At 45.6% G+C, this 23,765-nt stretch overlaps 1 protein-coding gene and 1 long non-coding RNA gene across 11 annotated transcripts in view; one reads left to right on the forward strand and one right to left on the reverse strand.

Moving 5' to 3' along the window:
* Positions 1-18,774, reverse strand: part of AQP9 (aquaporin 9) — a 49,735-nt gene extending 30,961 nt beyond the window's left edge. Inside the window, exons 1-6 of one of the 10 annotated variants that reach the window (XM_084782751.1) lie at positions 18,656-18,774; positions 17,550-17,683; positions 15,068-15,210; positions 14,487-14,562; positions 13,576-13,736; positions 13,181-13,349 (exon numbers count right to left, since the gene is read on the reverse strand). In XM_084782751.1, the coding sequence (XP_084638877.1) occupies positions 13,181-13,291 (111 nt within the window). In that variant the 5' untranslated portion in view covers positions 13,292-13,349; positions 13,576-13,736; positions 14,487-14,562; ... (1 more) ...; positions 17,550-17,683; positions 18,656-18,774. Of the gene's footprint in view, positions 1-13,180; positions 13,350-13,575; positions 13,832-14,486; positions 14,568-15,067; positions 15,211-17,516; positions 17,684-18,628 lie in introns of all 10 variants that reach the window. The other 9 variants (XM_084782750.1, XM_084782747.1, XM_084782743.1 and 6 more) reach the window with 9 other exon arrangements.
* Positions 1-23,765, forward strand: part of LOC311598006 — a 69,912-nt gene that overhangs the window by 29,251 nt on the left and 16,896 nt on the right. The window lies entirely within an intron of this gene.

The raw sequence follows: 23,765 nt of genomic DNA on the forward strand, positions 1-23,765 counted from the left end.
CGAGACAGGGTTTTTCTGTGTAGCCTTGGCTGTCTTGTATTCACTTTGTAGACCAGGCTGGCCTCGAACTCATAGCAGTCTGCCTGCCTCTGCCTCCCAAATGTCTTAATTTCCTTTCCTTTCCTTCTTTCCTTTCCTTTCCTTTCCTTTCCTTTTTTTTCTTTCTTTTCTTTTTCTTTTTTTCTTTTTCCCTGAGACAAGGTTTCTCTGTGTAGCCTTGGCTGTCCTGGACTTGCTTTGTAGACCAGGCTGGCCTCGAACTCACAGTGATCCGCCTGCCTCTGCCTCTGCCTCTGGAGTGCTGGGATTAATGGCATGTGCCACCACACCTGGCTAAGTCTTAATTTTCTTATTTGTAGCATAAAAACAATTTTCTCACCTCATGAGACTTTTTCAAAAAACAAATGTCTGGTTGTAAAAATTATGTTCAATAAGTGATAAGCCCTTCGCTCCTCCCTTTCTTGCCCTCATCACACTCGATGAAGGAAGGCCTGCTCTCTTTTGCATCTAGAGGCCCTGTGAATCCTCCTAACCCCTGGACAGGGGAGTTAGCTCTTCTGCTGGATCTGAGTTCAAACCTTAGACTTTCTTAAAGGTACAGAACGTCCAATTGCAGAAACACGAAGGGCTACCACACCACACACAAATCATAAATAATAAACTTGGCAAGAAGTTGGTAGGATTGATGTTGAGAGTTCTTACTGATGTCTGGAGACCAAGCACACTGAGGTCCCTGTGTGGGACGCTAAGGACAGAAGGCCCCGGCAGCTCTGACAAGCCATCCGTGTGGGTTGCCTTTGTATTGCTCTAACAACACAGCCAACAGAACGTAGGAAACAAGATGGAAGATTTTCTGGGCAAAGCGGTGCATTCCCATCATCCCAACATATGAGAGCTGGAAGTGCAAACATCTGTTCAAGGCCAACTCACCTACGTAGCAAGATGGAGGCCAGCTTGGACTACATGAAACTTTGTCTCAAAAACAAAATAAGAAAAGGAGTAGAGGAAGAGAAAGATGAAGATGAAGAAAAATTTATTTTGGGTCACAGCTCGGGGGGTTTAAGGTGATGGCTTGGCCCACTTGCTTTAGGGCTTTGGTGAGAAATACATTAGGAGGTAGATGGTGAAGGAAACAAAATGAGAGAGAAGAAGAGCAGAGCACCTCGTGACCTAACTTCCTCTATGAGGGAGGAAGGCCTCTCAATACCATCACAGGCTGTGGACCAAGCCTTTAACACACTAGCCAAAGACTCCTAGCAACAGGGGATACACAGAGCCAGACACGGCCACCTGCTATAACCAAGCAAGACTTCCAGTGAAGGGATGGGAACACCAATTCACCCACAAAACCTTCAACTCATGATTTTCACTGCCTATGCAGGGATAAATACAGAGCAGAAATTGGGGGAATGGCCAACCAAGCACTGGCTCAGTTTGCGACCCATACTATGAGAGCCTATCCCCGACACTGTTAATCGTGTTCTCCTACACTTGCAGACAGGAGCCTAGCATGACTGTCTTCTGAGAGCTTCACCTAGCAGCTGATGGAAACAAATGCAGAGACCCACAGACAAACATTAGGCAGAGCTCAGGGAATCTTGTGGAAGATGGAGAGGAAGGATTCAAGAGTCCAGAGAGGTCAAGGGCACCACAGAAAACATCTAGACCCACAGGGGCTCACAGACACTGAACCACCAACCAAGGAGCACGCATGGGATGGACCTAGGCCCCCTACACACATGTACCAAGTGTGCACCTTGGTCTCCATGAGGGTCTCTCAGAAACTGAAGCAGGCACTCTCTGTGACTGTGAAGCCTGCCGTTGGATACTGCTCCCCTAACTGGGCTGCTGGTCTAGCCTCAACAGGAGAAGATGCACCTAGTCCTACAGCAACTTGATAGGCCAAGGCAGGTTGACAGCCATGGTAGGTCTCCCTTTCGCTGAGGAGGAAAGGAGGGGAGTATGGGGCAGGATTAAAGTGAGAGGAGGGGACAGGAGGAGAGGAGAGAGGGGACCCTACGATTCGGGTGTAAATTAAGTAAATAACAATAAAAGCAAACAAGAGATCTAAACTGTAGCTACTGTCTCTGGGCTGGATGAGCCTGGTGCTGCAGACTGCAGAAGCTCCAACAGAAGTGCTAGCATCCTGTGACCCTCAGTCTTCCTCACTCAAGTCTTCAAGTGGGAAGTGGCAAAGCAATGGGCTGGGGGAGACTGTGGAGAGGAAACAGAAAAGCTCAGACTAACCCATAAAGAGAGAAAAGTCAAGTAAGGGGTCTCTTGAGACCCAGTTCTCAGTAGGCCTTTTGCTGTGAGACAAAAGAGAGGTCTCCTACAGGGAGTGATGATGCATAATTTTAATCTCAACACTTGGGAGGCAGAGACAGGCAGATCTCTGCCTCATAAATAATTATATTCTTTAAAATATCCATGACTGTGCTTATGGTCATAATTGATTGCCAAGATGGGCTTTATTTGGCTTCCTATATTTGTTTTCAAAATTAAACATTATATATTTTTACAAAATTACAAAATTTACAAAATTATTACATACTGTTAAAGATATCTAAAAGATACAAGTTAATGGTCACTTATTAGTTAAGAAAACAACAACAACAACAATAACAAAATGATGCCCTATTCCTAATGTGAGCTAGATAGTTTTTGGTTGTTAAAATTTTTATATATTAACACAAAATTAAGATTATATTTTGATTACAGCATACTATCAATTCTTTTTGAGATGTTATACTTATGTAATTCTTAGAAATGCTATGTACAGTTCTAGCACCTTTAAAAGCTACTATCACTGGCTAGGCGTGGTGGCACATACCTTTAATCCCAGCACTCGGGAGGCAGAGGCAGGTGGATCTCTGTGAGTTCGAGGCCAGCCTGGTCTACAAAGCGAGTCCAGGGCAGCCAAGGATACACAGAGAAACCCTGTCTTGAAAAAAAAAAACCCAAAAATTAAATTAAATTAAAATAAATAAATAAATAAATAAAAGCTACTATCACAAACTGTTTAAAATAAAATTTAAAAAAATACAGGCCAATGTTTAATCAAACTGATGGGTTTGTTAGGTAGTTTGTGGTATTCTAACCACTGGGCAAGACTGCCCCAGTGCATTCATTGCCCACTGCTAGGCCCAGCCTATAGTGTGGACAAACTAGACACATGAAGAGTTATTGTCTCATGTTGCTAAAAACGAGGCAAGGTCAGTCTCTCCCACGTTCTTCCACAGAATCAGCCTCTTGTCTATGCTTGATGGCCGCGCTGCCTCTGCATATGGTGCCACGAAAACCACGGGAGCCTGGGTCAGACCACTGTCTAGATGGTTCTATGCTTGATGGCCACACTGACTCTGCATATGGTGCACAGGAGCCTGGGTCAGACCACTGTCTGGATGGTAAACTAACTAGTCATCTCTGCCCATTTAATTGATACGTAAATTCAGCTAGGTTATCCTTCTCAGGTCTCTGATCACGTTGACAGCTAAGCTAATGGTAGCTTGACAGCTAGAGGACAATTAAATCCACTGTGAGTTTATTAATCAATTCATCAGCTAGTTAAAACCGCTGGGTACTAAGTCTCTTACTTAAAAAAAAACAAGTTTGCCTTGATCACAGGCTTCATATTAAAAGATAAACACCAAGAAGAGACCTGATACCCTATGAGCATATACAGGGAGAGGAAGTTTCCCTCAGGCACAGTCATAGGGGAGGGGAGTAAGGGGAAAGCAGGAGGGAGGGAAGAATGAGAGGGTACAAGGGATGGGATAATCACTGAGATGTAACAAGAATAAATTAATTTTTAAAAAGGCAAAAAATAAAATAAAATAAAATATAGTTCCTGGACCAGAAAAAATAAATAAATAAATAAATAAACTTGAAACCAAAGTGATTGTGTAAATATATGTGTAGATTTTTGAGGTAGTAGGTTTCTCATTTAAATATAGACATAATATATATATATGATCTAATAAAGTGTCTTAAGAATCTGAAAAAAAAAGATAAACAAATTTCAGCCATTCCTTCATTTAAATGACTGCTCCCAGTAATCAACTGCCTGTGTCTCCTGGTAAATAACTAGATTTTTTAAAAAACATAAAGTTTATATAAATCTAAAGATATAAAAGTTTTAAGTTTTGGAGCCGGGCGTGGTGGCGCACGCCTTTAATCCCAGTACTCGGGAGGCAGAGGTAGGTGGATCGCTGTGAGTTCGAGGCCAGCCTGGTCTACAAAGTGAGTCCAGGACAGCCAAGGCTACACAGAGAGACCCTGTCTCGAAAAACCAAAAAAAAAAAAAAAGTTTTAAGTTTTGAGGATCTTTAAAAAATGTCTAAGGATCTAAAAAGATGTTTTAAGGTTGATAAATACAAGTTTAAGAGTCTAAAAATATATTTAAAGGTTTGTAAATGTTAGATAAGTCTAAAGGGTCTAAAAAGTTATTTTAAAATATATAAAAATTTAACATTAATCAATAAAGTTCAGATAAGCTGGTAAAACACTGACCACTTATTATTCAGTCACAAACTCAAGATTTTAATTCCCTTAGGTTATCTTCTGAATATAGACTTGTGCTATTCAGTACTGGGTCTCAATGACATGAGTTGTTGTCTTTTAGACTCCTGTTAACTGGTTTTTCTAAAATATAGATCTCAATACAATAATAATATTAATAAATTCATATAGGCTTCCAAAAAATAAAAGTCATAAAAAGTGGATCTACCTGCCATAGATCAAATGAACTCCAAAAAATATACCTACCTGTTTCTAAAAATAAAAATGTTTCCTGGTCTTGGGATTCTTTGTTTTGTTTTGTTTTGGTTTGGTTTTGGTGTTTTGAGGCAGAGTTTCTCTGTGTAACAGCTCTAGCCGTCCTGGAATTCGCTCTGTAAACCAGGCTGGCCTCCAACTCACAGCGATCCGCCTGCCTCTGCCTCCCGAGTGCTGGGGTTAAAGGCATGCGCCACTGCCGCCAGAGCCCGGCCCCAGTCTTGGGATTCTTTACCTTCCACAAATTACTAAAAAAAATTTTAACTCTGTCCCAGTTTATATTTGTCCCATCAGATTTTCACTTGGCTGACAAACTCAATACAGGGATCACCTGCGGACTACAAGCTGCTAAGCTTTGGACTTTCTGAAAGCTGATGTTAACCAGTCCAGACGATGCGATTGTTCCCTGTCCTTCAACTAGATCATCAAATCAGATGCTTCTGATAAATGCCCCATTGCCCACCCTTTGGCTAGCATTTCAGCCTTACTTGACCCCTGATAACAACATCCTAATGCCAGCTTTAAAAAAAAAAAAAAACAAAACCTAAAACTACAAAAGAGACTATGCTACCCATTAGCCTATCTAACACAGGCTAAAATGCTATGTCAAAAAAAAAAAAAAAAAGACAAATGGGCCCTTAGTTCTGTTCCTCCTGCTGTACCCACCAGAGAAACTGAATTAAGGATTTGATTCTGATACTACTTCAGAGGGGGGAATGAAGGGACCCTCCCCCAGGAACCCCAAACTTCCTAAAGACCCCAGTTTGCTTGGTTAGTCCAACTCCATGACAGGCTTTAGGTTTTCACTTTGTCTAACTAGGCCAAGTTTCTAACAATTCTTGAAAAACCACAAATTGCCGGGTGTGGTAGCACACATCTTTAATCCCAGCACTCGGGAGGCAGAGGCAGGCAGTTCCCTGTGAGTTCGAGGCCAGCCTGGTCTACAGGACAGCCAGCCAGAGATATACAGAGAAACCTGTCTAGGAAAAAAAAGAAAGAAAGAAAGAAAAAGAAAAACCACAAGTTATGGATAACTCATGGGCAGCTAATCAGCTTTAGAACAAAATGACCAGTGACTTGGAAAGTCCCCAAACAAACAGCCAATCCTGAATCCCCTCATACACTTTGATTCAATTCTCACCACTCAGTTAAAGCTTGTCACACATCCCTCCAACTGTCTATAAATTGAGCCTTTGTGTTCATTTTGGGGTCACTCTCTGGAGGAGAGAGGCGATCCTAATATGCTAAAATAAAAAACGTTCTTTGTTTTTGCATAACTGCCTTGGGGTCTTTCTTCACGCCGACGTTGCTGGTAGACCTTCCTGTAAATGCCCCAGCCACAGTCACATGTGCTCTGAGCAGCCATTGTTTGACATCTCTGGTGTCTAATTATGTAAGATTAAGAAAAAATTAATCTAGTTTTCTTGGGATTTCACAGGAAAGGGTTTGGTTGGTTCTCATCAAATGTTGGTGTATTAGAAATGGTGCAGTCAGGCCATCAAGGCCTGCTTTTCTGTCCAGGGGCCATGGAGCTCGGGATGACGGCCTTAAGGGTGCTATTCCTGCTTCCTAATCTGCACAAACTCAACTGGTCACATTCCTTTCTCTGTCTTCCAGGAAAGGCAGAAACAAGGCAGAGTCCAGGTGAGAACGCTCTGTGCTCATAGGAGGAAAAATCACAGGGGAAGCCCACAGCCCGAGGCCGTGCTGCTGGCTCTAGGCTAACTCAAAGGACACAGAATTGCATCAGCCTGGGTCTCAGCTCCTCCTTTAACAAAAAAGGGTCAAATGACCATGCTTGCCCACCCTTATCTTAGCACCCAATGTTTCTGATTATGGTAGCAGGCCAGAATCACCCTGGGTTTTTGTGCCCTGTGATTTGGATGTCTCCTTTAATCAGGAGGCTGAGGAGTTTTTGTTTTAACTTGACTATTTCATTTGAAATGCCAACTACATATTCTCCTTTGAAAATCTCTTCAATAGGAAATGCGCTTTATGGTAGCAACCTCTCTGACTAGTATGTCTGACCAAGCATCTGCCCAAAATGGAATTAGGAACCTGGTGACACTCCCAGAAAGGGACCAGTCATGGAGGAGGGTGGGAGCAAGGAGAGGGGAACCCTGTGCTCTCCAGGGGTCTGTGATGCCTGCCTCTGCTCTGCCTGCTTCCTCTCTGCCAAGCCGCCCACATCCCTACCCCCATGTGCTCTGTATTCCACGACAATTACTTTTAATTTCCCTCCAGGGCACAGAGCAAGGGTATTACATCTATTTAAAGTAGTTATGTTTTCTTTTTACTCTTGAGAAGCCGAGATAGGTCTCTAATATGGGAGAAGCTTTGTCAGGAAGAAAAGAATCAAGGGTCCTCCTCACTGCCCAGAGCTCCTACCTCAGAACGGTGCCCTTCCTGAGAAGGAAGCTTTCTGGAACATTCCCCTCAGCATCAAGGGTAAAAAGGAGCTTTGTATCAAAGAATCCCAACAAGTAAGGAAAGAGGGTGAGTACACAGCACACGATGATGAAAGGCAAACACAGCCTCTAAGAGAAATAGCACAAAGTAATGGCAGGTCCTGGGAAGTTCAGTAAAGGAAGAGATTTTAATTTTATGTGGGTCCCACCCGTGTTTGTGAAGAGCCAGAGGGAGATAGAAATCTATAAATCCAGAAGCATTTCTGATGCCAGGGACTTTGTGTTGTGTGCATTCAGTTCTCACCTCTGTGGTACGTTAGCTCTTTTTGAGGGAACAGACTCGGTGAGAGTAAACTCAGGGTTTAAAACCATAGTACAGTTGAGAACTGCAGCCTGGGCAGCCAGACGGTGCTCACTCCCCTGGGAATCTTAGGGCCAATGCGACTTCTACAGTTCGCTATTCCTGTGCTGCAAGCCCAGGTACAGGTAATTCCAGTCTTTGGCTCCCTCCTCCCTGCATTTCGTGTGTGTCCACCCACACAAACAGTCTTTGGCACAGGAGAGGTGAAGACACTGGGCCCTGGGTACCCTGCCTAACATCACCAGCCTGGTCATCCATTCACCATTCGGGCTTTTTTTTGGGGGGATGGGGTGGGGGTGGGGTGGGAGGCTCGAGACAGGGTTTCTCTGTATATGTATCCTTGGCTGCCCCTTGCCTGTCCTGGACTTGTTTTGTAGACCAGATTGGCCTTGGACTCATAGCAATCCACCTGCCTCTGCCTCCCTGAGCACTGGGATTAAAGGCATGTGCCGCCATGCCCAGCACCATTCAGTTCTTATGGCCATGAGCACATACCAGCTCAAGGCTTCTAGCTATGGAAATGCTGACGCAGGTGTGTGTGGGGGTGGGGTGCAGGTGACACAGGTGTGTGTGGGGGTGGGGTGCAGGTGGCACAGGTGTGTGTGGGGGTGGGGTGCAGGTGGCACAGGTGTGTGTGGGGGTGGGGTGCAGGTGGCACAGGTGTGTGTGTGGGTGGAGTGCAGGTGACACACGTGTGTGGGGGTGGGGTGCAGGTGGCACAGGTATGTGTGTGGGTGGAGTGCAGGTGACACAGGTGTGTGGGGGGTGCAGGTGGCACAGGTGTGTGGGGGTGGGGTGCAGGTGGCAGTAGGGGAGTCGGATCTATCTTACAGTTTCCCCAAGGGACTCCAGCCTTGGATAAGACAGGAAATGGCAAACAAGATCTAGAATTAGAAGGAAATCCATTTTAATGCCTTCCAGGTATGGGCATTTATGGGTTCTAGGCCTCACCCTTCCCTTTCCCTCATCTGTTTATGAATGATAATTAAGAAGCAGTTAGTTGGGCTAGAGAGATGACTCAGTGGTTAATGATAATTAAGAAGCAGTTAGTTGGGCTAGAGAGATGACTGCCTGCTCTTCCGGAGGTCCTGAGTTCAATTCCTAGCAACCACATGGTGGCTCACAACCAACCATCTATAATGTGATCTGATACCCTCTTCTGCAGATAAAGCACACATATACAATAAATAAATAAATAAGAAGCAGTTAGTTGCAATCTGTTATTACTGATATAATTATTAACTCAACAATGACTATGGTCATCTTGGTATAGCTATCTAAAGAACTTACCACATGTCCCTTCTCTTCAGTTCAGAATGCTTAACCCTTCCCTCTGCAAGAGTGTGTGTGTGTGTAGGGGGCCAGATGCATTGCCAACCTTTCCCTAATGTCAGGAAGGATAAATGGCCTAACCCTAAAAGGTCCCAGTGCCTAACAGGCCAAATTCCAGAGCATTCTTTAGCTTACAACTTGCTTATTTTTGGCTGGATGTGGTGGTGCATGCCTGTAATCCCAGCACTCAAGAGGCAGAGGCAGGTGGATCGCTGTGAGTTCGAGGCCAGCCTGGTCTACACAGTGAGTCCAGGACAGCCAAGGCTAAACAGAGAAACCCTGTCTCGAAAACAAAACAAAACAAAAAAAGCAAACAACTTGCTTATTTTTGTTTTGAGCCACTGCTGGCAATTTTTTTCATGAACCTTTTCTTTTTTGAAGGCTACCAACAGGCCTCCTTGGCTATTTCAATCACGACATGAGCGAGTTTGAGGGAAACTCCTAAAAAAAAAAAAAAGCAGATCCTGGGATGGCTTCAGACTCCTGGGATCTGAGGAGGTGAGTGGTGCTGACCAGCCTCTGCCATCTTTCCATGTTCTCCTTTCAGGACTTGTAAATGGGCCAATTTTTCTATAAAAGGGCCAGGCAAGATTTACGGTTGTCAGTAGGTTAAGACTTAAGCTTTAAGCAGAAGAATGTATTTAAAATAACAAGGGCTCGCCGGGCGGTGGTGGCGCAAGCCTTTAATCCCAGCACTCAGGAGGCAGAGGCAGGCGGATCGCCGTGAGTTCGGGGCCAGCCTGGTCTACAAAGTGAGTCCAGGACAGTCAAGACTGCACAGAGAAACCCTCTCTTGGGGGAAAAAAAACACAAAAAACAAAAAAACAAAAACAAAAACAAAACAAAACACAAAAAAAACCAAAAAAAACCCAAATCAAGTAACAAGGGCTCTGTCCAGGGTCTGATAGAGAAATGGGCCGAGATGGATTTCAGTCCAATAGCTCCTGACAGCGCCACCTCCAAGCGAGGGAAGCTGGGACGGGAGATCCAGTAGCCACCCACAGCACTGCCCTACTTGCATAGACTTTAGAGGGGATAGCTATCTGGGCTGAGAGGCAGGGGTGCCTGAGGCTAGGAAATCAGTGAAGGCAATCGGCAGCTGTGAGTTGTAGTTTAGGAAGCTCATCCATTGTATTACCTACCACAGGGCTGCTACATGCTGGGAGCCTAGCAACTTGGACGGGTCCCAGACAGAGTATGGGCGAGGCTGATCCCAGCTCCTGGGGTGGCATCCATCATCCAAAAAAAATTATACCCCTTATTTGCACTGCTCTGTCAGACTTAAATAAAACAGAACATGACAACCCAAGTTCCAGATTATTCTCAAGCTTCACATTAGCAAATGACTATATGATGTAAATTAGAGTTCATCATTCCTGACTGAATTACTTTTGGCTAGAATAAAGTTCAGTTTTCTAGCATGAAGCATGCAGACATTCTATGTCTAGCTTCTGCCTGGAATAATTTGTCTGTGTGGGTGAAACTGTTCTCATACCACAGAAGTCAAAACAGAAGAACATGGTGAGCACAAAAGCCGTGGGATTGCTCCCCGTGGCCAATCAAACAGTCTAGTTTGTGGTAGACATCAGCGAAGTGCCCTCCAACTCAACATGGACACCTTCCATCACCAGGATCTTACTGGGGCTCAGGCCTCAAGAGTGACCTTCCCCCACTGCAGATACCATTGGTAAACTCCAGGTTGCTCGAACTGTTTTTCTGGTAGATTCTAATTTGAAGTTCTTACAACTCCGTCCTTGGGGTTCCCTTCTTTGGCTTGTGTGTCTCACAGAGCTCAGGGGAACCCTGCGTTTACAGGTTTATTATAAAGGCTTCTGTGAGGGCTACAGAGGAAGAGAAGATTGAGGCATAAGAGGAGCAATGCATCCTCCACACCGCCCCCTAACCTCCACCTGCTTGGTTGACTTTTCTCCTTTTTATGGAGACTTGACTACACACAGACAAGCCTGAAGCGTGAAGGCCCAAGTGAAAATGTGGTCAAAGCATCGTCTAAGGCTATATGACTAGGTTAGGGCTGGGAAGCATAGCTTGGTGGCAAAGTGTACAGATGTTACATAAAAGGCCTTGGGCTTGATTCCAAGCACCAAACACCAAATTAGGAAAAGCCACTGAGTGGGAAGCCACCAAGGCTCATCTGTTCAGATTTCTCTGTCCCTCTCAGTAATGGCATTTCTTCTCAAGACATGAGGCTGACTCATTCTGAAATGAAGGTCTTATGACCTGTTATCACATGGGATAGTTCCAGGGGATTCTTTTATCGCCAGCTTGGAAAGGGTAGGGGTGGAGGTTAAGAATTTCTGGCCTTGGGGACGGCAAGCCCTGGTATGTGAACCCAGCCTCGAGGAAGAAGGTGGGATGATATTAACATAGGAGAAAATGGCACGTGGCTTCATGATCTTAAGGGTGAGTGGCTGGAAGCAAGTTTCATCTTCTGGATGTGTAATGGAATTATGAAACTGATTCTTAAGAAACAACTTTTCAGTTTCAGAAAAAAGGAAGTTGAGCTCACTTCCTCTTTGTTTTCTGCACTAAGAGTTGATAGAGGCTTTGCTCCATGTTCTGGATAAGTCACGGTAAGCTCAAGTCAGCCTGTGGCGACAGCTCTTACATCATGACCAAAGATGAGCACGGGAACGCACACGTCCAATCCCAGCACTCTGGAAGCAGGAGCAGCCACCCTGGTCTGTATAGTGAGTTCCAGGCAAACTGGAGCTACATAATGAGACCCTTTCTAAAAGAAAAAAACTCAGGAGGCAGAGGCACACACCTTTAATGCCGCCACTCAGAGAGGCAGAGGCAGGCAGATCTCTGTGAGTTGGAGGGCAGCCTGGTCTACAAAGTGAGTCTAGGATGGCCAGGGCTACACAGAGAAACCCTGTCTTGAAAAACTAAAAAAGAAAAAAGAAAGAAAAGAAAAGCCGCTTATCTTCATATCTGGCTGAAGGCAATTTTCCAGGACGCTCTGACTGGAAAGAGACACACAGGGCTTGGGGTGGGGTCCTCTCTTTTCCCTCTGCCCCCTCTGACCCAAGTCCTGAGCTTGGCTGTGGTGGGAGTAAGTAGGAGCTTCCTGCCAGGGAAAGCTAAGTAGGCAGGGCCTGTCTGGTACCTCTCCCCAGTCTTGACTCAGCAGATATGCTCTGCTTCTATCCTTCTCAGGGTCCAAAGCCAAGAACATTCTACTATGTACAACTTAAGAACAATTTTCTAGAGTCTTTAGAGATTGAAGTTATGCCTGAGTTGTGTGTGTGTGTGTGTGTGTGTGTGTGTGTGTGTGTGTGTGTGTTTTCTAAAAACTTAAGTTGAAATCCACAGTTGTCTGATGACAATAGCTTTCTCTTTACAAATGGTCTGACACCAGCTAGGAATTCGGGGTCCAGGGAATGGTAGAACTCAGGGCACAGTAAGAGCCTGGAGCCAGGGCTTACCAGTAACTTCAGTAACCAGCAGGAGTTTCTGGTCTCTGTTTTTGATTTTTGGTTTTAACAGCTGAGCAAATCTCCTTCAGAGATTTAGACCTGGCCCTTGCTTCCATCCATGAAGTTCTTCCAGTTGTCTATTTAAAGATCTTGAGAGATATTGCTAAAGCCAAAGGGGGAAGTGATGAAACCAACACAGGACTACATATTCAGAACACCATGCCCACGTACGTTCTAAGTGGGGCTGCTGAGATGGCTCAGTAGATAAAAGTGGCAGCCACCAAGTCTGATGATCTGAGATCTAACCCTGGAGCCTACATGGTAGGAGAGCTGACCCCAGCAAGTTGTTTTCAGACACACATTCATAAATAAGTGAAAAGTGTGTGTGTGTGTGTGTGTGTGTGTGTGTGTGTGTGTGTGTGTGTGTGTGTGTCTAAGTTACCGTGACCTGACAACAACGTCATTGCCAGGCACCTTTCTTGGTACTCTCCATATTATTACTATGCTTATTTCAGGTGACTCAGTCACCAGTTGGGAAGCAAGCAGGGCACACAGATCAGTTCTTCAACTACAAGAAATTTCTAGCAATTTACTCTTTCCTCACATAAGCCATTTTAAACACTAAAACGGAGAACGTGCTCCGCTTTCCCCCACTCCCCACTCCCATCAATTGCCTTGGATGAACATAAAATTCCCCTGCTATGGTCACCAATTAGCCAAACAACTTAGAAAGTAACTTGTTGCTTCCTGGAAGGGACTGGATCTGGTAATCAAAGAAAACAAAACAAATGCCTGCTCCAGCGTCTTGGCAGCCAGGAAGGCGGTGTGGTAGGTCAGAACAGGGGAAAAGCGGGGGAAATACTCACAATCATTATGTAGGTGCCCAGGAACTCAGAGAGCGTCTCCTTGGCTATCCGGCTCTTCAGGGCCAGCCTCTGCGCCAGGCTCTTCTTGGAGCGTGCCTTCTCAGAAGGCATTTTGGGGTTTCTGCCAGAAGTGTACTTTCCGCCAAGGCTTGCTTTCTCTGCTCCTTGCCTTCAATACCACATAAAGTAAGATGAACACTTAGCTCCTCAGAGATTCCTGGAGGTGACTGAGATATATACTTGACTATACAGAGGCCCTCCCAATTAGGAGCTGTGACTTAATCAGTGTCTGCTTCGGCTGTCAGTCCCCGCCGGCTGCCACTTGTTTGGGTTGGTGAATTATAGATCCAAATTCTCCAGATAACCCTTTTTGTCCCTGATAGATTAATCATTACCTTTATTCTCTGTTCTCTGGCTACTTTTTCTTTGCTGGCTTTTTTTTTTCCAGGAGATGAGAAAAGAGATGCTGTGTTGGTTGAGTTGCCAAACCACAGAGATGGGCCTCCGTCCAGAAGAGATTTGCTTGTTACACAATTTCAGCCTCCTGATGATTTGTCTGACCCATTCGGAAGTGGGCGGTTAATTCAGAATAGTTAAGTCAGGTATGGGCACCTTGACGGTGAACACTCTCTACAAAGGTTTTCCTCCAAACTGCAGAGGGTAAGGGAAAAAGAGTCTTGCCCTCCTTAGCCTCTAGCAGTGCCTCGGGGGCTTCATGTGACTACTCTAAAGACAACTGAATTAACACATGGAGGGGCAGTTGAAAGGCTGAAATGCACTCACACCTTTAATCCTGTCACTAGGAGGCAGAGGCTGGTAGATCTCTATGATTTCAAGGCCTGCCTGGTCTACAGGAGTTTCAGGACACCGGGGGCTACACAGAGAAACCCTGTCTTTGAGAGGGGAAAAAAAAAAGGCTTATGGGAGGAGATGGGAACTCCCTCTTGCTCACTGAACTGGATTCCAGAATCACAAGGACAGAGAAAGCAGCACAAGACAGGAGAGGGCTGGGATTCTAGGCTGCTGGCCAGTCAGTGCCATCTCAAGTCAAGAAGAAAGGGGATAGCTATGCCCTCCTAAGGCATCTAGTTTAGACCTGACAAATTAACATCCTTGCTGGTGGCATTTGATACTAGCTTCTTGTCCTGCCCAGTAAGCAAGCCCTGGCTTCCAGGGCTGGTTTGTCTGAAAAGACGGAGCACATCAATGGTCCCTAAACACCCCAGGCAGTCCACTGAATTCGAACCCACACCACACACACAGAGCAGCCAGCCCAGTTTCAATCCTCTCCGGGGCCCTCCCCTACCTGAGCCGTCATATCCAGCTGGAAGGAGGGAGGACAGGAAACCAGCTGGGAAGAGCCCAGTGGCAAAGTGAGACACCTAAGCTGCGGGTAAAATTTACAGATCAGACCAAAGAGTTCACATTATGACAAAACCTAGCACTTTGGCTTTAATTCCTCACTAGATGATCGTGGAAATGATGGATTAAAAACCCGGAATTTTGCTTAAACTCCCGGTTAGGCGGCCATAGATAGCATTGCCTTGGAGTTTCCTATGGCCACACTATGCCCAAGTCCTGGTGGCTAGACCAGAGGAACAGGACTTTATTGCCCTGACTTCAGCTAATAAGACACAAAGGGTGTTCTTCAGAGTCTTCACTCACTCATCCTACAAATATTTATGGCATACTTGCTGTGTGCCAAAGCACTGCCTTAGCAAAAGCACAGGGCAGACTTGCTGATCGCGGGGCCGGGTATGATGGAGACCAACATACGGGGAACAACCACGCAGGCACAAGTAGATACACATGCTCAACAGGTGGGGTGGGGGTGGGGGTGGGGGTGGGCTGTATTTGTAGGCACAAGTATGACAAAAGGAGGTTCACCTTGTTGGAGAGATCTCTGTAGCTTCTCCCAGGAAGTCATGTCTGAGCTGAGATCAGGAGGCGCAGCGGCTACTCACATGAAATGGGGAAGGAAGTGGATGTGAAAGGCTTTGAGCAGCGGTGGAGTTGGGGCAGCATGACACCTGCCAAAGAGTCAGAGGAACATCCACTGCGGTTAGCCTCCACAGAGGATGAGGGAACAGTGTGCAGATGTGTCAGGGTCGGGGAAGCAGACTACGCTGAGCCTGGTGAGTTGTGCGTCAGGATGAAAGTGTCATCAATCATTGGAGTAGACTAGGTGGGCAGGTGAGAGCGTTTGGTCTTTGGGTTCTTTTTTTTTTTTTGGTTTCTCGAGACAGGGTTTCTCTGTGTATCCTTAGCTGTCCTGGGACTTGCTCTATAGACAAGGCTGGCCTCTTATAGAGATCCACCTGCCTCTGTCTCTCCAAATGCTAAGATTACAGGCATTGTGAACCCTGTCTCAAAAAAAAAAACACAAAACCACAAAAACAAACAAACAAAAAGACACAGATGTGAGATGGGGTCCTTGGGGAGAGGGAGGAAGGATGACAGATGTGGGAACGTGCCCCAGCCCGCCAGGGTTCGACTTATGCCCGGGAGGAGAATTTTCCTGTATAGAGACAGAACAGTAGACACGAAGAAGGGGGCAAGTCTGCATTCTGATCAAACCCCATTTATTGAAAATTTTCACAGAGTTTATATAGGCACAGAGGCATAGGTATTTGCATAAGCAAGGGCTGCTATGGGTACCTAACTCTGGAATGCTCCAGCAAGTAGGTATCTACCTTTACAGCTGCTAATTGCAGGAGAGAAATTCCAGGAAAGTCCTGAAGGATCTGGTTAGTCAGGAAAAAGCTCCTGGAACTGCTGCTCACAGGCGGCTGGCCTTTAATCTTATCTTATCAGTAGTCCCACCGGAAAAGGTGTAACTCGGGGGTCTAGAATGACCAGCCCCCACAATAAACCACAATAGGTGTCTAATTGCCGACCCATGACAAGGTCAGTTGGTTTCTGGTGAATGGCAGACTTCTGGAGAAATAGGAACCTAGGTTCTGACAAGATGGCTGAACATTGGCCATGTAGCCCGTCCCCAACAGGAACGAGATTTTTTTTTTAAGGGCAGGGAGGGTAAGGTGTCAGAGTAAACAGAACACCCAAAGTACATACATTAAATTGCCAATGATCAGATTTAATCAATTAAAAAGGACAATCCAAGCTGTAAGGTAAGCCTAAAACGGCCACAAATAGATCCATGTAGAGATGTTATATTACTCTAAATCTGGGCGGCAGCTTTCATCACGAAGTGGAAAGGGTTGGTGTGTTAGACACGGGCAATAAAAAGACCCAGGAATGAATGTGTTTTGCTCGGCAGGGGAAGGTGGCACTTAGCCCTAGGAGAGGGACCCTGGAAAAGACCAGAAGCACAGTGGAGACTGTGTGTGAAGAGGAACCGCAGGAGCGTTGGGGACATACGAAGCAGGAAGCAGCACGTTGGGCCCACACACAAAGGGTGCCTGTGTTCGGAGAAGTGGCAAGTCTTTCCGTTCTATTCATCCATCCCCCCAGCCACCCATCCACCCATCCAGGCTACCCATCCTTTCATGCATCCGTCTCATCCATCCAGGAAAACTTTCCACTAACTACTGGCCGTGCATCAGGCACAGCACTAGGCACTGCGGATTAAAACAACAACAACAACAACAACAACAGTTCTCTACTGCTGAGTTTTAATGGTCTAAGTGGCAGAGACCTGCAAATGACTGCAATGCCCAGTGAAGTAGAGGTACACGCTGAACTAAAATCCCACAGGCAGACACGCAGTCGGCTGTTCCACACTTGTCAGCACCTTGGCGAAGTCTGCTGTCGCTGTGCTCCTTGGCCTCAGTGTCATACTGAACGTCCAAGACCAGCCTCCGAAACACATTAGATTCCATCTGAACGTGACCCCACCTGGCTCCTGCATCCTCTTCCGACATGCCTAACTTTGCCCACCCAGGATATCATCAGTTGCTCACAAACCTGACCACCTCATACCCTGACCTCACTTTTTGACCTCCCCTACATTGTCCACCGTCTGCCTGTCCACACTTGGAAACCATGCCACATGCCAGGACTGCTCTTCTTCCACAAACTTTAACTCTAAGGTTCATTTCACTGATTGAAATGTCTATCCCTCGTTTTTTTGTCATCCATGCTCTTTCTTAAATCTGCCTGGCATCGTTCTCACAATGGGCCTCCCTCCCCACCTAGTTCTTTTTTTTTTTTTTTTTTTTTTGAGACAGGGTCTCTCTGTGTAGCCTTGGCCGTCCTGGACCCACTTTGTAGACCAGGCTGGCCTCGAACTCACAGCTATCCGCCTACCTCTGCCTCCCGAGTGCTGGGATTAAAGGCGTGCGCCACCACGCCCAGCTCCCCACCTAGTTCTTACCGTGTGCTTGCCTGCATCCCGGGTTCCACTGACCTGTTGACTCTTGTCTACACCTTCGCTGCTCAAGCTCGACCCTGGGTACGCTTGGCCATGGACTTGTCTCAAGTGTTCTCTCCTCAGACAGCTGGACGGCACTAGGGAAACTCATGCGATTGTGATGACCTCCCCTGTGGCCGGTAATTGTGACACAGGGTTAGCCCTGCTGCTGTATCAGGGTGAGCACTGCTGCTGTATCTTCGGCTAACCTTTGCTGTCCATGGCTCCAGATTTCCCCTGAGATATAATCGCCCGTCTCTGTGGGGCTGGACCCCAGGAACTCCTGAGGACACCGGTCCACCTTGCTTCTTTCTCCACAGCAGCCACAGGCCTCTCCTAGGCCCCTCCAGCTGCCATGGCCAACCCTCCCAGCTCAGCTCATTTCTCCCCACCTGGGATCCCATAGGAAAAGCAGATAGGGTTCACTGGCTATAATTCTTTTCATATTCTGCCTTCTCAAAAATCCGCCCCGGTTTTGTTTCTGTGTCCTGTCCGTTGTCTTCTTTTGCCCTGAGCCCCACTTCTGGCACCCTAATCCAGCCTCCTTGGGACTCCGGCCAGTTAACATTCCCCTCACCCCTTTTCTTTCCTAAACTGGCTCCTATCCCAGGCCCTAAAACAAGCGAAGTTTCTTCTGTGCTGAAACATTCTTTCAAAGCTGTTATACTTGAAATTACCATTTCATCCTGCTCATTTCCCCTCTTTTTTTTTTTTTTAAAGAAGGATGGGTAACCTCTCTCTTCTGAATATAAAATCATATTAATTTTAAAAGACACAGACATTTAAAGCATCAAAAATCTCAGAACCTCTGACCTCAGAGATAGCCAAAGTGGGAATTCACTCCTATAGGGTTCTCGTAAGTTAATGTGTATATATTTTTTTTCCTAAAAGTGAGATATTTACTAGGTCAAACTAGTTTTGCTCTTTTAGAATCGACTCTGTTCCTTTCTATGCCAATGTAAGATTCATCTTTCTAATGACTGTGCAATATTCCCTTGTACAAATGTGCCATAATTCAAGCAAGCTCCCATTAAAACGGAGCCCGGGACCTCCCAGCGCCATTTGGGGCATCTCACCGTAAAATGTCAATAGCAGGCCCTTACCAAGCAACTGAGGACCTTCCCTGAGCGCCCACAATGCCCTGTACTAGGAAGAGCTGGAGGCTGTTAACAGTTACTACATGACGTCATCTCCTCCCACTCCCCACCCCCCTCACCTCCCACCTATGCGGGCTGTGGGTGGGGCTCATGACCAGCCCGGATGGGAAGGGCACAATTCCAGACATCCTCATACCCCAAGGAAAGCAAATTTGGGTGCGGGCCCTCCGCATGCAGCAGCCTGTCGGGCTCCTTTTCCACCGACCTCTCCAGGTGTCCTGTCCTCCCTACAATAGCTGGCTTGGAGCCAGATAAATCTCGTCTGGGAGATAACAGACCGCCCTGCTCCAGCTGCAGAGCCCTCCCCAGCACCTACACGTGGCTGTAGAACGTGGACAGATGTGGTGTGCTGCAGGAAGTCACCTGTCACTCAGAGGCTCTGCTTTGGTGGACTCCGTTTTGCTTTCCCCTTTGTGGGGACATTCGCCCCGAATCCCCAGATTCCGCTGCCTAAATCTGTGCACCGGACACACAAAGGTGTTGACTTGCAGTGTCGGTTCTAGATCGCTGCATCTTAAAATCCCCCTTTAGTCTTGCCAGTTCCCCCTTTTTTGGTCCTACCTCAGTGCGCCTCTCTGGTGGTGGGCTCTACCTAAGAAGCCATATTTTGCCCGCTTTCTGAGACTTTTCTTTCTACTTTTGCCCTCTTGTGAAGACCAAACCTTCCCTTTATAGAGTTGGGGCTCAGCGCTCAAGATCTGTAGCTGCAGACTTCAGCACTCAGGTTCACTTTATTTTTTTAAGAGCTAGGAGCTGGGCGTAGTGGCGCACGCCTTTAATCCCAGCCCTCAGGAGACAGAGGCAGGCAGATCTCTGTGAGTTTGAGGCCAGCCTGGTCTACAAAGCTAGTCCAGGACAGCCAAGGCTACACAGAGAAACTCTGTCTCGGAAAAAAAAATTTTTTTTTGTCAATTTCTTTCTTTCTTTCCTTCTTTCTTTCTTTCTTTCTTTTTTTTTTTTGGTTTTTCGAGACAGGGTTTCTGTGTGTAGCCTTGGCCATCCTGGACTCACTTTGTAGACCAGGCTGGCCTCAAACTCACAGCGATCCGCCTGCCTCTGCCTCCCGAGTGCTGGGATTAAAGGCGTGCGCCACCACGCCCGGCTTTTTGTTAATTTCTAAGACATACACTCATTTATGTATTTATTCAGACAAACCTCACTATTAACTCTAGCTAGTCTGGATCTCCCATATACAGGCTCTCTGGGAATTCACAGAAGTCTGCCTGCCTCTGCCACCTGAGTGTTAGGATTAAGGGTATGCTGTACACCAGCATGTCTGAAATCTAAGATATTTAAATTGATATATATTTGTGTATATTTATTTTTACTTGTGTGTGTGTGTGTGAGAAAGAGAGAGAGAGAGAGAGAGAGAGAGAGAGAGAGAGAGAGAGAGAGAGAGAGAGAGAGAGGGAGGGAGGGAGAGAGAGGGAACGTCACATGTGCCACATGTGTGAGGATGGCCTGGGAGGCCAGAAGAAAGTGTCAGGTAGTTACAGACAGTTGTGAGATGCCTGATATGGCAAAAATCAAGCCCTTTGCAAAAACAGAATGAATTCTTTAAAAAAAAATTTTATGTACTTTATTTTTATTATTTATTTATTTTGGTTTTTTCGAGACAGGGTTTCTCTGTGTAACAGTCCTGGCTGTCCTGGACTCACTTTTGTAGACCAGGCTGACCTCAAACTCACAGCGATCCGCCTGCCTCTGCCTCCCGAGTGCTGGGATTAAGTGTGCCACCACGCCTGGCTTTGTACGGTTTTTTTTTTTTTTTTGGTTTTTTGAGACAGGGTCTCTCTGTGTAGCCTTGGCTGTCCTGGACCAGGCTGGCCTCGAACTCACAGTGATCCGCCTGCCTCTGCCTCTGCCTCCCGAGTGCTGGGATTAAAGGCGTGCGCCACCACGCCCAGTTTTGTACATTATTTTTTTAAAAACACAATTTGCAAGTTAGCAGTAAAATATTGGCCTCAACATTTTACTAATTCGTACCATGTACCTTTTAAATCTAGCTGGAACATTGTTTTACTTTAAATGACTGTGAAATAAAAAGATCATTTCAAATGTCAAATTAGTCTCAACATGTGGTTGTTAATAAAAGTAAATCACTATTTCTGGCTCTAGGAACTAATGTGTATTTTAAAAATGAATTTAAAGCCAGGTGTGGTGGCACATGCCTTTAGTCTCAGCACTCGGGAGGTAGAAGCAGGTGGATTGCTGTGAGTTCGAGGTCAGCCTGGTCTACAAAGTGAGTCCAGGACAGCCAAGGCTACACAGAGAGACCCTGTCTCAAAAAAACAAAAAACAAACAAAAAAGAATTTAACTACATTAACATATTTGTCAATCTAACAAAATTAAAGTATCATAGTTTTAAAAAATATTTATTTATTATGTATACAGTGTTTTGTCTGCATGTACAGCCACGCACCTGAAGAGGGCATAAGATTTCATTATAGATGGTTGTGAGCCACCATGTGGTTGCTGGGAGTTAAACTCGGGACCATTGGAAGACCAGCCAGTGCTTTTAACCTCTGAGCTATCCATCCAGCCCCCTAAAGTACTATATTTTAAAGCAACATTTAATCTCTGAAATTATTCTAAAAACAAGGCACATAAAGAAGTTGAGAAATCAGCTATAAAACAAATGATAGCCCAATTATATTTTAGAAACTTCTTATTTTGTTATTCTTCCAGAATGAACTCTTAACCTCCAAGCCATGGCTCCAGCCCCTCTGTGATGTGTTTTTGTTTTGTTTTGTTTTTTGAGACAGGGTTTCTCTATGTAGCCCAGGCTGTCCTGGACTTGCTGTGTAGACCAGACTGGCCCTGAACTCACAGCAATCCACCTGCTTCTGCCTCCCAAGTCCTGGGATTAAAGGTGTGTGCCACCACACCCCACACCCAGCTTCTACAATGAAATTTTAAGCATGGATTGTCAGTGAATTTCATCAGGTGGCTTTGGGGTACTGAATGAGTTTATGTTAAATAAGTTCTTCTGTTTTTATGTTATTAACCAATCACATTGTTAAATGGTTCACTACTGAGTAGCTTTGCGTACCATACAATGGATAAGGCCAAATAATTGTCCATAGTCCGATTTCATGAGCATTTATTCAGGAAAGTTTTATTTTTCCTATCTAGCTTTATTTCTAAATATTTAGAGAATGTATTGTCTAAGATTTCAGCTTTTTGGAATATCTTTTAAAAGTCATTGAGGGTTAATATATGATCAAAGCTTTTAATGTTCTGGAAACTTCCAATGCCTGTTTTTGCATTGCACAAAGTTATATATTCATAAATTCAAAGCTATGATTATTTAGATTTGTACTACTTTGTTATAATTACTGCATAGTTTCTTTTTTTTTTTTCTTTTCTTTTTTTTGGTTTTTCAAGACAGGGTTTCTCTGTGGAGCCCTGGCTGTCCTGGACTCACTCTGTAGACCAGGCTGGCCTCGAACTTACAGAGATCCATCTGCCTCTGCCTCCCAAGCATTGGGATTAAAGGCGTGTGCCACCACGCCCAGCTGGGTTAGTATCTTATGTTGCACAACAAATTGCCAGTAATCAAGCATCATCTCAAACTTAATTCAATTTACAGTCATGTATTATGGCACAGATTCAAGGGGCCAGTAATCCAGCTTGGCGTAGATGCTTCTTTGCTCAGGACCTCGTGAGACTGAGATCAAGGTGTTGGCCGGCTATATCTTTTATCTGGAGGCTTGAACTGAGAAAGATCAGTGTGTGAGCATCTTCAGGGCGTTGGCCCTACTTCCTTTCTTTGTTGTTGAAAGACTAAGGTTTTCATTGTGTGGCCAGCAATTGGCTGTGGGTTGCTAGCAGCTGTCCTTTGGTTTTTACGATGTGACACCCCCCACCCCCCCATCCACACCCCAGCCCCAACCCCAACCCCCACCTCCAGCCATCTTTTCGGACTGCAATCACTTACTTTTAGAAGATTTCAGTTCACTTCAAGGGCTCACCTACTTAGCTAGATTCAACTCAAAGTCAACAGATTTGGGAACCTCTCCTCTGGGGTGCTCTGTGCCTTCTCAGATAACTTAGTCACAGGCAAGTTCTCATTCTGCTCACAAAGTCAGGCTCATGCCTAGTCGGGCTATAGTGTGTACACTAAGTTGGGAAGCCCAGGGGCCATCTTAGAGTTCTGCTTGCCCTCTTTACCTGTCCAGTTCTGGGGAAAGAATGCTTGAAGCTTCCAAGATGGTGGCTGTGCTTCCAGCTACCGTGAAAAGTGTTTCTGTCCATGTCAATGCTGTCCGTGACTCTGGTGAGCCAAGTGTATTTCCCCAATTCTCTTTCTCTATATCTCTTGTAAGGGTGCTTCCTAAGAGAGAATCTTGCGAGAGCTTCTGAGGACAGGGCTGAGACAGCATCTGTTTGCAGTTCCCGAGTTGTCACTCATTTGATGGCTCACACCTGGTTGGTAGGAGGCCACACCCACACCTGCAGCCTCTCCACCTTGCCTGGATCTTCCTTCATTCTCTTCAACTCCCACACGAGGTGTGGGCATGTTGAACTCCACAATGAAGCTTTCTAGCTTCTGTGGGCCATGTCATCAAGGTGAGAGGCAGTTGGAACTGATGAATTCTGGTTGGTGTCATCTGTTTCTCATAAACCCCAGGTGATGATGGCAGGTTCCAGAGTACTCTTGATGTCCCCCACCACTACCCGTCTTCTCTTCCTGGTCCTTTTATTAACTCCAAGCTTCAGGAATGAAGCAATAAATCTGTCAGAGGTTGCCAAGAGAGCTCTTAGAACTATAGGCCAATTTCTGAAATATATTTCTTCATATACATGTATAGATGTGCACACATGTACATCTGTGTACATATACACATGTATATCTATATTTATGAGAAACTGCTGTATGTAGGTTGCTTCTCTGCCCTCTCAGCTGTTTCTGTATGAGTTTTCATCATCACTACTGCTTCCTCATAAGCTATGTTTTTTCTTTTTTTTTTTGCTAAAGTTAATTTCCCCCTTTGAACAATAAATGTTTTATGTCTTCTGCTTTACATAATAGTTACCACTCCCATGTTTGGG

Source organism: Acomys minous (genome assembly GCF_964271855.1).
Source record: "Acomys minous genome assembly, chromosome: 5".
Taxonomy (NCBI): Eukaryota; Metazoa; Chordata; class Mammalia; order Rodentia; family Muridae; genus Acomys; species Acomys minous.